Raw genomic sequence first — 18,744 nt, forward strand, 5'->3', positions numbered from 1 at the left:
AATTAATTAATGTTGTATGTCTTTTTTAAATTACTTATTTTATTATTATTTTTAATTCGAAGAGAAGTTCATTTATTATCGTTATCACCCACTAAGCACTCGATCTATCTGTTTCACCTGCAAATAATGGATAGATCTATCGGATATGGATGACGGGTTAAACGGATGACGGGTGGATCAGATGCAGCGGATGGATAAGGGTGAAGCGCCATCCGACCCAAATCCGATCCATTGCCATTCCTAATTTATACACGCGGATTATCAAAATCTTTGTATGTAACCTAAGTCATTTTTTTATTAGGATGCTCACCCGATTCACTAGATGTTAGCTCCGACTACATCCAGATCTGACTTGGGTAGCACATACCTGACTGGGTGAGTCTCCCAACAAGAGTTTTTGCATACGGTGAGACTCGAACCAGAAATTTCCCTTAAATGACATCAATTTGCTTACCATTATAGTCAACTCTTAATGGTTAGCCTAAGTCATTCTAACAAAGGTGGTTTCATCTTACAATAATTTTTATCTTATATGCACCCGCACCTTATTTTGTATGGCCATATGTAGCCCCTATTTTGTTAAAAGCACAACACACGTGTGACAACACATGCCATAACGCCAATAACATACTCCACTTATTAATGTTTCTTATTTCCTTACCTTGTAATAAAAAAAAACTAATGTGTTTTCTGGACGATGCTCCGCATTGCTAGTTTGAACTTTGTACATATTTAATTTTATAATTATATTCAACTATTTATATATCTAGTGTATGATCTAGGCATTGCCTCGGATGTTACGGGTTTTTTTAACTCATATGTATTTATTTTCTAATCTTGTGAAGAATAAATAAATTACTTAACCTCTAATTTGAAAGGAATATATAATGTTGATTATGTGTAAATCAAAACAGTAATAAAGGTTGGTTGAGATGGTAAGTGTATAACCTTTATTGGTTAAAGGCTACGAGTTCAAATCTTGATCAAACCATAAATTACTTATATTTTTATATGAAGTTGCAAGCTTATATGTCGCATGTATTTAAAATAGTGACGTGGCATATATAGTGACATGGTGTCATATACGTTGAAGTGTGGCGCGTAAGACATTCCTTTAAAATGAACACTTTTTAATATATAGTATAGATATAGATGTATTTAAAACTCACTACTACAAAAATGGTCAAAGAGACCCGATATAAGAGACCGGTTATGTGCATAACGGGTTCCTTACAAAGGAGAGACCCATTATCTTAAACGACAGGTCTCTCGAAATATCAAAGAGACCCATCATTTAAGAAAACAAGTCTCTTGGAATTGTTAAAAAAAAATCAAGGAATATGGAGAGACCCGTGAAGGAGTTATGTCTTCGATAAGTGCAATTACTAGATATATCAAGGATTACTATTATGGAGATAATAAGTTCATTCTATAGGGTCGTCAATGTTTGGTGCTAGATATGACAATTGATCTTTGGGCTAGCTTAATGGCCCAAAGCCTTATAGAATGGATCCTACAAGGTCACACATAAGAGTATTGGGTTAAACAAGTTAGAGGCCCATTATTGGGCCTCATGAGTTCATGACATACCATGTTGATAATTGGACTTGGATAGTTAGAAGAGTCTAATGGGTTTTGGACTTGACATGGTTTTATTTCTAAATATGATCTATAAATATAAACCATGCCTAGGGTTGCATGACAGAAAAATTGACATACAGTATATTGTCACACAAGCAACCAGGTTTCCCAAAAACCCTAACTCTCTCTCTCTCTACTCGGCCCTCTCTCTCTCCTCCTTGTCTGTACGACCCTCCTCCTCGGGTGGCGCGTGGGTGGTGTTGTGGTGTGTTCGTGGCTCAAATCTCCGTTGAAGGTTGATTGAAGTGTTCAGTCACAACTAACTAACATTAGTGGAGGTTTAATCCATGCTCGTGGACTAAGTAGAGGAATCACGCTTGGGGTTCTTTATCTCCCATTGTTCTTGCTCGATCACACGTGGAATCACGCTTCAAAGGTACGATTATATGTTCTTTATGTGTTATGCATTAGATCTTGGGATTAGGTACTGTATGAATATGATTCATGTTTTTCCGCTGCGTAGTACCTATAATTCCCTACAGTGGTATCAGAGCCTATTGCATTTATGCATACTGACTATAATTCTTTGATAGTCCACAATTTTAAATCAATTAGGAGGGAGAATAATTTAATTATGGGTCAATTATTATATTAAATGTGATTTAACTCTTGGAATTGATTAAATGTGATTTAATAATGCTCAAAATAGCCATGAAGAGATCCAAATTTTGCCCCAAATCACTCGAAAATTTAGAAAACCCCACCCTATTTTTTCGAAAAATTTCGAAACCCTAACCCTAAATTATGAATTTTGTGTTTTGGTTTTGATTAAATTCATTTTAAATATGCTTCATGATTTTAATACCATTGATTTCATGTATAAATTATGAATTTTGCATGATTAATGATTTAATTTAAAAATTAAATTAAATTGGGGATTATTTTTTCATGAAGAACCCTAGTTTTAAAATTAGATTGTGAATTTAATTTTAATAGGATGAATTAGCATAAAAGTTATGTTTTAATTTATCATGGACCACACTAATTTTATTTAACAAAAGTTGTTAATTAAAATTGAAATAAAAAAAAGGGTTTAGCAGCGGCAACTGCGGCTGGGTGGCGCAGCCACAGCGGCTGCCGCCGCAGGTGGTCCGGAGGGAGGGACGGGGTGGGGCAAGAAGACGGGTCAGCAAAGGCAGCAACAGCAGCACCGTGCAAGGGTTGCGCGGCACTGCTGCTGCTGTGCACCGCCGCAGAGCAGCGTACACGTCACGGTGTATGGCCTCCGTGGCCGGCTTTGGCTGGCCACACCACGGTGGCTGGTGCACGGTTTTCAAAAAACAAATTATTTTAAAAACATTTCAAGATAAATATGATTTATTTTGGATGGGATAAAATATTTTGAAAACATGATATTTTATTTTGAAAGATAAAATCGGTTTTATTTGGATAAAATCTTTTATTTTAGAATAAAATCAAATCTTTCAAAAGTTGTTGTATTTGATATTATCCATATTTAAAGTTGTTAAACTGGTAATTATCCATAATTAAAGTGGTTAATTTTGGATAAGATTTGTTAGGATATTCTGAGCATATTCCAAAAGGATAATAATTGATTTAAATAATGCGATTAACCCATAATTATTTTTGGATAATAATTGATTTAAAATTTTGTGATTGGCTAGTAATTAGGATAGAATTTCCTAACATTGTTAGGATAATCTTTGAGGATTAATATGATTTATCTTTTAAGATTAAAATAAGATTTGATTCTACCTCATGACTAATTTAGAATATATGATATTTTATTGATGGTCATGAATAATATATGATATTATCTAATTGCATTAATTAAAATATGAGATATTTTGGTGTCATGTTTCCTTAATTGTGAACATTCGATGTTGTAGTTTAGGAAAGCATGATGAGTGATTTATTATGTGGCAATTTTATAATATATGATGTTATTTATTGCTATATAATGACTAGTATGGCCCAGTAGATTACTAAATATGATCTACGCATCGTGATGTATTTTTGTAATCTTAGTACGGTCTACGTACCGATAAAGTATTTTTGTAATTTTATTTCATTTTATTTAAGTAGTAGGTAGAACAGAGTAAAATTACAGGTTGCAGTTAATCCAAGAAGCCCATGAAGTGAAGGCCCAAAGGAGCAAGGTGGATGAGATCCATGAAGGTTCAAGTGGGAGTTTTTTGCTTTATTAGTTTCTTAGGATTAGGGGCAATGCTATGTCTTGTTTATGCATTTAGTTTATTATGCATGTTAGATTTTATTGATGTTTTGTGATGATGCGCTAGAGTTCACTATTTAATCACAACATAATAAATCTATGTCCCAGTAATATTGAGGTTGCTTTTCCCATTAAAAACCCGATGAAACCTTTGATATTTTTGATAGGTCATGCCTCAGCTGGGTGTCATATTATATCTTAGGGGAGTGGGGGTAAATCACGTTTTACAATTTTGATTGATTATACTCAACAAGGTTACCTAAAGAGTTTAGAACCTTGAAGCTAAGGGTAATAATTAAACATGTGATGATTAATTATTCAACCAAGAGTTACAAAGAGTTGTAATCAGTAAAGAGTTTACTCACCTTGAAAATGCAATACTTGATGGTAGGGCCTCAGTCCGGTCAATTATTGCACAAATAAAGGATCTTGGAATCATTTTATTCAATAGGGATCAATTAAAATTGAATAAATTCTTTAAAGTTGCCAATTTAATTCGCTTATGGCACTTTAAATTTTTATTAAACATAATTGAATTTTGCGTTTACTTACAAGTAACATGTCGTTCTAATTTATTATTATATATAATCTCCTCGATTGAAAATAAAGTTCAGAAATGTTCTCAAAAGTTTAAAAGATAATCCATAAACCTATATTCCAATTTTTCTAAGATGGTTCTAAAAGGAAATTTTTAGAAATCCATGTCACATGTCTAAGGTTGGTTTGATTCAAAATGTTTGAGTAAAATGCCAACACATCTTCATTTTGAAAAGTGCTTCAAGGGATATAATGAGATGGGAGGTACAAACCCTCTAAAAGACAAGTATAAAAGTCCAATAAAATCTCTTATCTTCAATATAATTGAATATAAGAAAGTGATTGGAAATCTCTATGATCAAAAGTTGATCAAACGACGCTATTCTTCATCCACTTTATATAAGAGTTAAATAGTTGATTAAACTCTATTATAAATAATGATTGAATAGACTTAGCAAAATCATGAAATGTGCTTAAAGTAGTTAAGTAAAGTATCATTTTGAACCAAAGAGAAGTGTTCTAAGTGGCTCAAATGGGAAAGGTTTAGGAATATATGAGGATTGCATTAAGAAGTTATAGGCCAAGAAATGCAAACAAGTTGCTACTTCTCAAACCTAGAATACTTACATGCTAAAAGTTATTATGAACAACAAATGTTTCAAATTAAATGGACCAATTCCAATTGATTAGAAACTACCTCATATAGTTGGAAGGTAAAAGAATGGAAATGTTCCAATTTAAGAAGTATATTATAGAAATTGATTTAGCACATTGCTACTTTTTGGACATATGATGTCTTGTTTAGTTCTCTCTCATTGAGAATGAGGTTGAACTAAATGAAGAAGTATGGCTAAGGGAGAAATAAATCTACAAGTTTAGAAGCAAATGTTGCTACTTCACAAGTAAAGTCTACGAGTCTGGAAGCAAAAGTTTCAACTTTACAAGTAGGACCTATATTTCACCTTAACTAGTTATTGGCTAGAATTAAATAAATGTTATTCATTCTTGCCATTATCAAAACACCATTCAATGTTAGTATTGACTAAGCATCGAAGATTCAAAAACGTGGAATAAATGTTATTCTATGCTTCATTTAGTTATAATGTGTTTTGAGATTGCTAAATAGGTTCAAAGTTCTATATGATAGAAATAATTAAACCATTTCTATATACTACCTCCGTTACATATTATTTGCAACGATTGGACATTTTTTCTCTCTACTTTATGTCAAATCGTTGCAAATAATATGTAACAAAGGTAGTATATAAATTGTCTCTAAAATGTCAAAAATTCGAATGAAAATGAACATTGCATGCGGAAAATCCAAAGGCATGGACTTTCAATATCATTGGATTATGAATCCATTGATATATGTAAATATCATTCTAATTTGAAATTATTGACAAAGTCACCATTTAGAGAAATGATGATGAGAACTCTAGGTCGAATACATATCGATGTAAGAAAACCAAAGGTTCAAAGGCTAGAGACGAACAATGAAACTTCATTTGAGATACGATCACTACTTGTGCTTAGTTGAAGCATAAGAGTGAAAATTTTGAAAAAGTTCAAAATGTTCAGTATGAAGTTCAATATCAACTTGACAAGATAATAATTGCATTACAATATGATTGTATTGTGAAAATTTGAGTCAAGACATTTACTTGGCAACACATTCAAAATATTGCGATATGATCGTAATAATGAGAATTTAAGCCAAGACCTTGATAAACATCCAAGAGTTGTGAAATCGTTTTACGACAAACTCCGAAAGAAAACCTTGTGAAGTGTTTATGAAGGGAGCTATCAATCTATATGAGATATATTTTGATAATGGATAAAATTACCTATCTTCCAACCATTATTCAGGGAATATACTTTTAAGATAAGCTACAAAACTAAACAAACTACATAGGTCAAATCAAATTGTAGCAAAGGCTTCATATGTGATATGGATAAGAAAATTTCTTATTAAGCCTTTCTACAAAGCAAGGAATAAATATTGTATTAAATCGTTTAATGCACGATTAATTCCTACACAGAGCACGGGGTACTACTACACAAATCATACTTAGCACAAAATGTTTGTTGCTCAAGTAGGTGCCCTTATGGAAATTGTTCCAAAAGGTAAAGTGGGAGTAGTGTAAATCTTGACAGAGTTCGAGAAAAGAAACAAACAAACATGGTTCAAACCATGATTGGTTCACCCTATGCTAAAAGTGCCTCCTCAAAAAGGCAAGTGGGAGTATAAGAATCTCGAAAAGTTCGAGAGCCTTGAAAGAGTTCAAGAAAAGTGATTCGAAAATCTCGAATAAATTTGAGAAATAATCAAATCAAAGCAACAATATGAGCATGATTCACCTCATGTTACAAATGACAACGCGTGGTCTCATTAAGTGTAATGGGAATAATAACCATGTGTCGAAGGTAGTACATTCCAAGTGCACATCCTCAATTGTCGTTTCTCATTGAAAGCTAAACAAAGTTGTTGTATAAGTTTCAATTGTTGCATAAAAACCCACAATGATGACTAGCATATGTAAAAATAAGCCAAAGAAATATGATTTCATATTGACTAAGAGTTCTAAAATATTTGTTTTGGAACATGATGATTATGCAAGTAACAAAGATGATTTGACAAGTTATAACTCCAAGTGGTTTAAAAACCAGGAAATCTGAAATAGATTCTAAGTCTATAAGCAAGTGTATGACACTTGAATAATTTGCCTAATTGGGTAAGACCCATTATAAGCAAAACAGACAAGAAAGAAAAATGTTTTCTAACTAAAGCAAAGACTTATTAAAGGATTCAACTAATTCATAGTATGACTATGACTACGATGAAAACTTTATATTAGTCATGTTGCAAAGATCTATTAAAGATATTTTAGTGATTACTACCTTATAAGATTTGGTAGATGGAATTCAAAACACTTTATTGAAATTGTTCATTAAAGAAGACTTGTATATGATACAATCAAAAGTTTGAAGATCCAATAATCCTAGGGATGCATAGCATCATGGAGTTAGTGTTCTTAATTTTGTGAGTAAATCAAATCGTTTGATGTTCTCATAAAATGAAGAAAAGGTCTTGTGTGTATAAGATGTTTAGTGGGAGCTATGAAGTCTTCTTGGTCTAGTACAGAGAGCAATTATTCATTTCTTGAAGGGTCAAGTGATGGCTAATGCATTTTGTATGAAAATCTTGAAGAAGAAGATGAGTACATTTGGGATTTAAGATCTATAGAGATAGGTCTCGAATGATGTTTGAGCTTGGTTAAGAAACTTATATTGATAAGACTCTTATAAGGTTCAACATTATATTGAAAGGAGTTTCAATCCCATGTAACATGACACGTTGCTTAATGATTCAATGCTTTGAGAAAGGTTGATGAAATTAAGGTTTTGAGTGATGATCCTTATGCAACTCGCAAAGGATGCATCATGCATGCCATGGAATATACTCGTCTATTTGATTCACGTGGTTTTAAGAACAAGTGATGATAGATTTCAATCGAAATCCTATGTAACGTTGGAATACAAATTAGAAATTACTAAGTTCTTTGCAAAAGGGCGAAGGAAAATTTTTAATGTATGGAGATGAATATGATTATAAAATTTAGAAATTGCGAAATTCATGTTTATGAGAATGTCTCATGAACTCTACTTACTAAACCCCTTTCATTTCCAAAGCATGAGAAACATGCTAATGAAACTGGATTGAGGCAAATGATGTAATTAGAAGTTGTATTTGTTTTTGGAGAAAAACAAGTTACATGTGTAATACATTCATTTGCATAATTATGTTTATCAATTGAAACAAAGTTTCAATCTTATTTAATCGTGGTTTCAAGATTAAATAAAATGTCCAAAATAATTATGAATTGATGGGCTTATCAGGTTGATAACCTGTTGAATGAAACCCCACAGGTGAACTAAATTCATACATTATTTAAGTTCCTAGTTCGGAATCATTAAAGTGGATATAAATGATTTCATAAATTGGACTAGCATGTAAGATTGATTGGATAGCGCAGTTTCATGGGCTATAGGAGCATAGTGAAGCTCGATCAATCACATGGGTATGCATGAATGATGCATGATCGAACTATAGACCTACTTTGAAGTTCAAGTATAGAGCTTCCGGATATATTAGTGGATTCCTTTGACATGAATGGAACACTGATTCCATTCAATGATTGATTTAAATGTTGTACACTCCAACGTCCAGCCGTAACTGGGGAGTATAAAGGGTGTTTCCCGGTTGCTTCATGAGTTGAGTGGGAGCTTTGGTTGCCACAAGATTGGATTGATTCTACCTATTAAATAGGAATGTGTCTTGGCCCCTTGAAGAGGGAGAATTCATAAAATGCATGGCCGTGCTCAAATGCATTACATAGTAATCATTTGTTCTGTTAATCTCACTCAGTTTTTCAAGAAAAGATTTGTAGACTAATATGATCACGACATGAGATGCAATCATATTATCAAATCGACACACATTGACTTAAGGAATTTGAATATTGCGCACTTGTCTCAGACAAGTGGGAGATTGAAGGAGTTATGTCTTCGATAAGTGCAATTACTAGATATATCAAGGATCACTATTATGGAGATAATAAGTCCATTCTATAGGGTTGTCAATGTTTGGTGCTAGATATGACAATTGATCTTTGGGCTAGCTTAATGGCCCAAAGCCTTATAGAATGGATCCTACAAGGTCACACATAAGAGTATTGGGTTAAACAAGTTAGAGGCCCATTATTGGGCCTCATGAGTTCATGATATACCATGTTATTGGGCCCAAGCCAGTTTGGTAATTTGGCCATAACTTCCTCATTATTCATCGGAATTGGGCTTATAATATATCGTTGGAAAGCTCCTTTCGAACCTGAACCAACTACACCATTATTGGACCCTTGTCGTGGACCAAACCAAACAAGATTGGCTGTTTTCTTAAAATAGGTTTTCAAAAACAGAGAGAAAAAAAAGAAATATTTTCAAAAACAGAAAGAATAGATATTTTAATAAAAACATCCTCATCACTAGACTTTCCACACTTTTGCTTTATTCGAGAATCAAATGACGTGAAAGGTATTCATCACTGGGTTTGGTTTTGGGGAGACACAAATGGGTGTCTACATATATGAAGTGGTATTTCTTTATTTATGAGAAGGAGAGCAATTTTAGTGTATGATGCATATATGGTCACCATTCATAACACTCCAGGTTCAGATATTAGGAAAACCCCAAAATAATGCCCCTTTTTGTCAGAATAATTGAGAAATTTACTGAAAATTTCATTCAAGTTGTACTTCTCTCTTTGGTGGATCTAGCTCCAAGTAATAGAGAGGTTATGTTGGCTCCTCCCCAGGTTTTGAGCGCATGCATCGGTCTTGAATGGGTTTCCTTCAAAACAAGCTTGAATAACATCTTCGGCTCGGTCGTTGCAGCGGTGGGGCTTGGGTTGGCGGTGATCGCCCCCTGAAACGCCCCATGGACTTTCCCGCCGACGGTGATTCACTTGTACTCATCGCAATTCTCATAGACTTTATTTCAAATAGGGATGCCTTTCATATTCCTTCTTAATTTCAAGAAGTTATCTTCACTCAATTATGTCAAAGTTTCAAGATCTATTGTCACAGTGAGTATGGTATTATTTTTCATTATTAAGTGTTGGTGTTCATTTTTTTTTTCATTTTTTCTTAATTAAAAATCTGAATTTCTTATAATAATTGCTTTTTAACATTTATTTTGTTAAAAAATCAAAAATTCGTCCGTTTTTTTCGTTTAGCCATGGTATTAGATTGTTTGTTTATTTTGCTTGTTAATAATGTTTTCGTTTCAAAATCAATTTTCGCCATTTTTTATGAAATTTTTGTTTTGAAAACTTCTATCATAGTCGTCAGATTTATTATTTTTTGTTATTATCGCTCTTTCGTATGGAGTCAGATATGGTATTTTTCGTCATTATTATGTTCGCATTTGATTATCTATTTCTATTATCATTTTCAATTTTGATTTCAGCTCTTTAAATTTAAGTTTTAGTATACTTTATTTTTTGTTTTTAAAATTTCTTTTAGAGATTTTCCTGATGAATTGTTCTTTAGCTTGTTTTTTAAATTAGTTTTTTTGTTCTTGCTTTGATTTTGTGTTCATTCATTATTTTAAACAACTTTTATTCTAGATCTCGTATTTCATTAGTTAAATTAAACAATTTATCATTTTTTTTAATTGTAAACGAATTTTATTTTGTATCTTGATTTTTAAATTTTAAGTTTTTCCCCTTTTTTTCATTCCTTTATAATTGTTCTGATTTATTTCTGGATAATAATATCTTCTTTTAAATTTTCTTTTACATATCTATGACTATGGTTGTAGGTAACAATCTCAAGTTTCAAGTTTGAACTTTCATGTGATGATGACTGGAGGCAAATCGCTTGATAGAGTGGGAAGTGTCAACGAAGCAGAAGCGGTTGCATGCTGGGTTTCGCAAGCCGGCTGATTGGAATAAGCAGAGTAAGAGCGTAATAAATTTTGCTTTTGTTGTTTTGTCAAAAAAAAAAAGTCATCATTTACAGAATTTTTATGTATTGAATTTTCATTGATATATGTGCTATATATGTACGTAATTTTTGAGGAGTATACAACAATTATTTTTCTCCTTCGTATTTAATCATGAAAAATATGAATAAAATTATCTAAGTTAATATTGATGAATTGTAATTATAAAAATCTAATAAACTATTTTTTTTTTAATTTAGAATGTGACCAAAGAGACCTGTTAAGTTAAAAAGCGGTCTCACTTTTCTAAAAAAAGAGACTGCCTAAGTAAGATAAGCGGTCTAAGTTTTCAAAAAATAGAGATTGCTTTTCTAATAAAGGCAGTCTTAATTTCCTCAAAATTGAGACCACTTATCTTAAAGAGGCGGTCTTAGCTTTCTCATTCTAGAGACCGCTTTTAATAAAGCAGTCTCTTTGCCAAAGAGACCGCTGCGCTAGAGACCGCCTCCAAGGCAGTCTCTTTGGCCAATTTCGATGGGACTCTTTGGCCAATTTTGTAGTAGTGACTTTTTCCCAAAAAAAAAAAAAAAAAAAAAGGTCTTAGCATAAGTAATAAAGTACTTCCTTAAAAAAAAATACAAATGTTTATTATCATAAATCCATAATTGTTATGGTGACTACTTAACCATCTAATCTCATATCAACTATGTTATTAATATCTAAAAACTTTTATATAAATGCAAACCACAAAATTCGTTTTAAAAAAAAACACTCACATAATAACTCAATTTTGGTGACAACAATAATTTCAGTTTTAAAAAGCCTTTAATAAAATTTCTTGGTTGAACTTCTACAACAATCACAACCCAGGACAATGTTCGAGCTACTCAGTAGTTAGTCATTAAAACTAACTAGTTAATTAGATTATCGATTATAATATAAGTCAATATAAGTATATAACCAATCACAAGTTCGTAAAATAAGAGTCAAGGACAAAAGGTTGGTTATATCATCTCATCAAATTAAACATCATATGAGTAACTACTATGAGGAATTATATGTTTTTTTTATAAAACTCTCGCTAAATTATCATAGTTGGTACACAATCACATATTACACACAAAAAAAGATATATTTATTGAATTGCCGTTTCAAGATCCCATCATAACTTAGTTTTGCTTAATATGCATGATCCCCATGTCATAAAAAAGAATCACAAATATGTATCATAAATAGATCCAAAATTATGGTCAATTATTATAAGATTTATAACTTCAACAATCAGCAGTAATGTAATTTGTATGATTGTATCATCTATTTTTATTTTACATAAATAAAGGTTTTGACATTCCTTCCACTTTTCACATTCATTGTTTAACCGTTTTATAATTATTTAAAAGAAACACCTTAAAACAAAGCATTTCAACACAAGTAGTCAACGTCCGACTCCAACGCTGCAGCTGATGAATTACGACTTGCAAGGAGGCAATGGAGCACCACACAAGCACAAATTATGCTCAAACGACGACGCAGGAAAGCTTTGCTGCAACCTCCCTCCGACAGTCGGGATCGGCCCGCAAAGCCGGTTATAGCTTACATCGAATTGATACAACAAGGGTGCCTACCCCAACCAAGTAGGCAGACTCCCATATATCTGGTTATGGCTCAACTCTAGCACCGATAACGATGAATTCAGCTGGCCTACTGGCATCACCACCTTCGAGAAATCGAACGACAATCGATTCCTCGATAAGATTAAGTGAGCTAAGTTGGACTTGTCCTCACCAAACAAGAAGGAAGCGTCACCTATGAGCTGATTACCTGATAGATCAAGGGATTCGAAGTTTATCTTTCCTAGGGACTTTGGGATTGTACCAGATAACTTATTGTTGTACAAGTTAATTTGTGAGTCATTTGCGAACAGGCCGAATGTCTCAGGGATTCGGCCTGTTAGCTGATTTTCCTGTAGGTCAACTCCCTGTAGTTTAGGGAGTTGACCTAGGAAAGCAGGAATAGAACCAGTAAACCGGTTGTTATTAAGGCTAAGGACGACTAAGTTGGTGAGCTGGCTTAAGAAATTCGGGATGGGACCGTTGAGGCCATCCCAGTTAAGGGATAAGTATGTTAGTCTAGTGAGGTTGCCGATGACGGGTGGGATAGGACCCGTGAGGTTGGGTAATAGTCTTAAGATGAGGGTTTCGAGGTACGGGAGTTTATTGAGGGTGGTGGGGATTGTACCTACAACCTCATCCGAGCCAATGATTTCGAGGAAATTAACACGGTGGATATTTGTCTTGGGGATCTTCTTGCATAGTACACCACTCCACTTGTTGCAACAACCGTTTTGTGATGTCCATGTTGAGAACATGCTCAAGTTGCTACCAAAGTATGCCTTGATTTGGAGGAGTGCTCGTTCGTCGTCCGGGTAGCAGCGTCGTTGTTGTGGTGGTGGGGGTGGGGAGAGTGAAAGGTTGAGGGAAGGGAGAAGGAAGAGGAGAGTGATGAAGAGGAGGGTATAGATATACGGTTTGGTTCCCATAATTGTAATATTAAGTGGTTTTTGTTTGTGTGTTCACTGCATAATTGGAGAGACTTATATAAGGTTTAGATAAGTATTTATAAATTGCATGATATGAACAGTCAAGTTGTGAGATTTTTTTACATAATTAATTAAAGTTGGTCTGGTGAATGGTACAGTAAAGAATGATCATTAGCCGTTACATATATGATACATATTACTCCCTCCGTTCCACAATGATTTTTCTGTTTTGATTCTTTGACTTTTTTAAGAAAGAGAGAATCTTCTAAATTTCTCTTAATCTATAAGAGCAAATATAGTCATGTGGGATCTAGTTTGATTCGTCTTGGTGAGTAGATTATTAATATCTAACTTTTATAATTTTTACTAGTGTGAGATTAAAGATATTTGCTGTCAAAGATAGGTAAAATTTTGCATCGATTTGCGAAACGGGAACATCATTATGAAACGGAGGGAGTACTACGTATGAATTTGTTGTACAAAAAGTAGTACAAGTGATTTATGAATTAGTTAAGTGAGACAAAAGTCACAAAACCATTTATAATAGGAAAATTATTTATAATTTGATTTATACAACTTTAATTGGTACATGTTGTAATTCTAATCAAATTTTCTATGGTACATTGGTACTTGTTAAACTCGATAACAATCAGTTTCATTTGTACTCTTTAAAATTTTGAGTCGAGCTAACTAGAAAAAGTTTTTGATGAAATCGAATTTGGATTACTCATAATTAACATCATAAGTTGCCAGATCAACTCAATTATCTTCCAAAATTTAAAATTATAGATTAAAGTTCACTAAAAATTTTAAAACTAAAATGGGCCAAATCAATTATCCAAGCCCAAAAATATGCTCAAAGCCTAGGCAAATGTAGGCCCAAACAACTATACAATTTCTCAATAGTCAATACTCTGTATTAGTGTATTAAAGTATTATGGACGGAGATAGTAGGATACGGAGTAAGCGTGTGATGAATGGAAGTATTGCTGGCAAGCAGAGGCGTCTCAATCAGTGTGGGGTTCAATCTTCTTTAATGGACCATGGATTTCTAAGCCGAATTACTTGATTTGGTTTAATTACGCATGTTCTTGCCAAACAAATGCATGTCAGGTCTATACTTACAGTCTGTGGTCAAGAATAGTGTGCTCTTTTACTTAATGCATTCTTCACATGTGGTGCTACTATTGTTTACGCAGAGGCGAGAGGTCTGTGTAATCATACGTAACTATTTGTGTCAGCTTATACATCACCAGTGAACACACGTGACACACACAAAAGCAACAAAAGAACTATGGAGTAAAATAAGTATGGAGTATATATTCCCACATTCCCTAGATATAGTCCCGTTTGATTTTTCATAGTCTTCGAGTTTAGGATGTGTTCTTCAGCTTAATTTCAGTTCATTTTAAATTAATTTCTAATTTCATTCTCTTATAAACAATTTAATTTAGTTTAATTCAGTTCAAGTCAACTTAGTTCAATTCAATAAATTAGAATAGACACTTAATCTTAAAACGTTTATATCTCTATTTTCATACGCGTAAAAATTATACTCTGTAAAAATTTGATCCCACATGGACATATTATGGTCAAAGTTTTTAAAGTTGAATCTAAATAATTCAAATAAAAACAATACATAGGGATGAAATTAAAAGAGTACATATACTTCATATTTCATACAAAAAAAAAAAAGTACTGCTGAATGAGTGTATATATGTTGGCACGTATTCTCGGTGTTTTTGAAATATGAGTACTAATTCAACTTTTTTTGTCTATTGATATAAAAACATTAGTGATTAGTACATTACTCGTTAAAATCTTCAAATGAGTCGAGTCAGGTTGCAAAATATTCGAGACTGACTTAAAAGTAATGCTCCAACAAATTAATAATCAAGGACAACTAATACTTCCTCCGTTCTTTTTTATTGCACCATAAGAGATTTCACGCTTGCCAATGCATTTCTTTAGCTATTAATATCTTCAATTATACTTGTGAAAAAATTATAAAAATTTGATATTTGAAAAGTAGAGTTCGATACGAATCTAACTAGATCCCACATGACTATATTTTTCTTAATGTATAAATCACAAATGATGGTCAAAGAAGATTAAGTGAATAGTGTAAAAGTCCTAATGGTGCAATAAAATAAAAACGGAGAAAGTATTATCTTGACTCAAAGTTAAAGCTCGTTAACAAATTCAAAACATTTGAGGAATTTAGGTTTAAAAACTTCAAGACTACTTAAGTTCAAATATAATGTTAGCAGAGCTTCCCCCAGATTGGTCATGATTTGCAGTATCCTATGATGTATTGAGATTACTTGTCAATATTTGTAATTTAAAATGATAAATTCTCATGGAACCAAACAATAGAAAACCGCAATAAAAAAAAAAAAAAAGAAAAAAAAAGTTAATTTCTTCGTGTAGCTAAAGCTTGTTACAAACATTTCTATCTCCAATAACTCGAGTTATGAATGACCCTAAAATAAAACACACATTAGTATTAAATTATGCTTATATAGTCTCATCTAAATACCACATTAAGACCAATATAACTAGCTTTTACATTTGTTATATTTTCAAACTAATGAAAACGTAATATTTGGAAATCTGTTATTACATTCATGACTCTAGTTATTTGAGGCACAAAATTCCTTGGTTCAAGTATTCGCTTTAGCACTGTCCAATTTAGCATGCTACTCGTAAAAACTTGAAAGAATATCAGAATATGTAAAGAGTATGAAAGCGTTAACCGCAATTAAATTAAAAGGATTCCAATTATTTTTCTTCAGCTTTCACATTCATTGGCTCATAACTAAAACTAGAACTCACTTAGCACACTAGCTAAAGCATACACCTAATCACGTTAAAACTTCAAAGTACATACATTGTTACAACATATGCACGCAACTAGCTTAAGACTTGCAAGGATGCAAGGGAGCACCACACAAGCACAAATTATGCTCAAATACTTCCGCAGGAAACCCTTGCAGCTTCCCTCTGGGTATCGGCCCGCAAAGTCGGTTGTAGCTTACGTCGATTATAGCCAATGAATTTGCACGCCCCAGCCAAGCAGGCAGCCGCCCGTATATTTGGTTATGGCTCAACTTTAGCTCAAACAAGCTAGAAGTGATGTCCCCCACGGGGAGCACTACCTTGGACAAGTCGAACGATAAGCGATTGTTCGACAAGTCCAAGTGACTCAACTCGGACTTGCCCTCCCCAAACAGGAAGGACGCGTCGCCTGTGAGATGATTATGTGATAGTTCTAGAGTTCCGAAGTTGACCTTTCCTAGAGATCTTGGGATTATACCGGATAACTTATTGTGGGATAATTGTAGGGCGGAACCATTGGCGAAAGAACCGAATGTGTTCGGAATTCTACCGGTTAGGTGGTTTATTTGTAGGTCGAGTCCCTTGATATTAGGGAGTCGACCTAGGAAAGCTGGAATCGAGCCGGTAAATTGGTTATTGTTCAAGCTAAGGGACTCTAAATGAGTTAAGTGGCTTAAGAAATTTGGGATGGGGCCGCTAAGGTTGTCCCAGTTAAGGAAGAGGAGTTTTAGTCTAGTGAGTTTTCCGATGACGGGTGGGATTGGGCCTGTGAGGTTGGGTAGTAGTCGTAAGATGAGGGTTTCGAGGTACGGGAATTTATCAAGGGTAGTGGGGATTGTTCCTACAACCTCATCTGAGCCGCTTATTTCGAGGAAGTTAACACGGCGGATATTTGTCTTGGGGATCTTCTTGCATAGTACACCACTCCACTTGCAGCAGTCTGTGTGTGGTGACCATGTTGAAAAAATGCTAGATCCGCCACTGAAACCGGCCTTGATTTCAAGGAGGGCTTGTTTGTCGGCCGGGTAGCAGCGGTGTGGTCGATGATGAGGATGAGCATGGGTGTGAGCGAGGTTGAGGGAAGGTAGGAGGAAGAGGAGATAGAAAAAAAGGACGGAAGTAATGCATGGATTATTCTTCATTTTTTTTTTTTTTTTTTTTTTTTTTTTTTTTGGTAAAAAGTATGAAATGCTTCTTGGTATAGTGTGCGGGTTTGCTACATAAATAAAGGGCTATTTATAGAGGATTGGATGAGCAAATACCAAAAGGCAAAGGTAATTCCCCCTTAGGAAAACCATATGCACTAATTACCATCAATGTAATGTAAATTGGGACTTTATGTTTTACAAAAATGGTAAAGTTTTGGAAATTCACATGCACAATTTCTATCAATGTTATTACTTGTTGAGTTTTCAATACGTGGAACCAAGGTTTGGTATACACTGGTTTGGTATACACTGTCAAGTCTGTCACTATACACATAGAACTAATTAGAGTGAGTAAGAAAATGATTATTAGAAATAACAAGACTAAGATATGAATTGAGTAGAAGATTACAAATCTATTATGATATCAATTTCTTTTTTTTTTTTTTTTTTTTTTTTTTTTTGAAACCTGATATCAATTTCTAATATATCCCTCAAATAAAAAAAAAATTAAAAATTAAAAAAAGGTATGCAAAATTGGGTAAACAACGTATGTAGTGAGTAATATCCAAACATGCACCTGCAATATGTAATACGGAGTACATAATACATAAGTACAATTTTGCCTTGACTTAAGACTATTGCCCTGAAGACCAATGGTTAAAATACAGGAAATTATAAATTGTATCTTAAGAAAACATCAGAGTATTGGCCTCATTTTTTTTATTACTACCTCCGTTACAGGTTATGTGTAACGATTAGACATTTTCCTCTCTGCTTTATGTCAAATTGTTGCACATAACCTGTAACGGAGGTAGTATATTGTTGTTGTGACATGCAAATTAAAGCCAAGTATTGCAGAGTAATCCGTAGTAACTACTACTCCCTCCGTCCCGTAATATTGTTCTTGTTTGTTGTTTTTCACGGTATTTAAGAAATAGGAAGAAAAAGTGGATAAAATGCATTAATAAAAGTGAAAAATATAATCATAGACAAAAGTTAGAAAGAGAAAGTGGAAAAAAGTACAAGACAAGTGTAAAATTCAAGGATAAATTAGGAAGTACAATGAATAAAGTAAAAAAAAAAAAAAAAGTGAGGGTATAATGGTTTTTACCTACTATCCAAAAATAGAAATAGGAAGAACATTTTGGTTCTCCAAAAAAAAAAAACAGAAACTATATTGTGGGACGGAGGGAGTCCCTGAATCCCTTTTTGTTTGCATCATGTGTCCCTTTTTGTGAAAGTCTTTTGGATCAAATGGTGCAAATAATAAAAGACGAAGGGGGCATATTATAATTTTCTTTTTTTACCAAATTTAGAAATCCTCTCTAACCTATTTGGCCAAA

General features: G+C 33.4%; 1 protein-coding gene across 1 annotated transcript; it reads right to left on the minus strand.

The window, feature by feature from the left end:
* Nucleotides 1-12,131: 12,131 nt before the first annotated feature.
* Nucleotides 12,132-13,634, minus strand: LOC110691641 (polygalacturonase inhibitor-like). The gene has a single exon (XM_021868594.1). It carries the CDS (start codon nt 13,413-13,415, stop codon nt 12,498-12,500), a length of 918 nt encoding a protein of 305 aa, XP_021724286.1. The 5' UTR covers nt 13,416-13,634; the 3' UTR covers nt 12,132-12,497.
* Nucleotides 13,635-18,744: the final 5,110 nt, after the last annotated feature.

The sequence above is a fragment of the Chenopodium quinoa genome, unplaced genomic scaffold, assembly GCF_001683475.1.
Source record: "Chenopodium quinoa cultivar QQ74 unplaced genomic scaffold, ASM168347v1, whole genome shotgun sequence".
Lineage (NCBI taxonomy): Eukaryota > Viridiplantae > Streptophyta > Magnoliopsida > Caryophyllales > Amaranthaceae > Chenopodium > Chenopodium quinoa.

Excerpts from the sequence above, each read along its gene's own strand:
- LOC110691641 (XM_021868594.1), bottom strand. The coding sequence starts at position 13,415 with ATGGGAACCAAACCGTATATCTATACCCTCCTCTTCATCACTCTCCTC.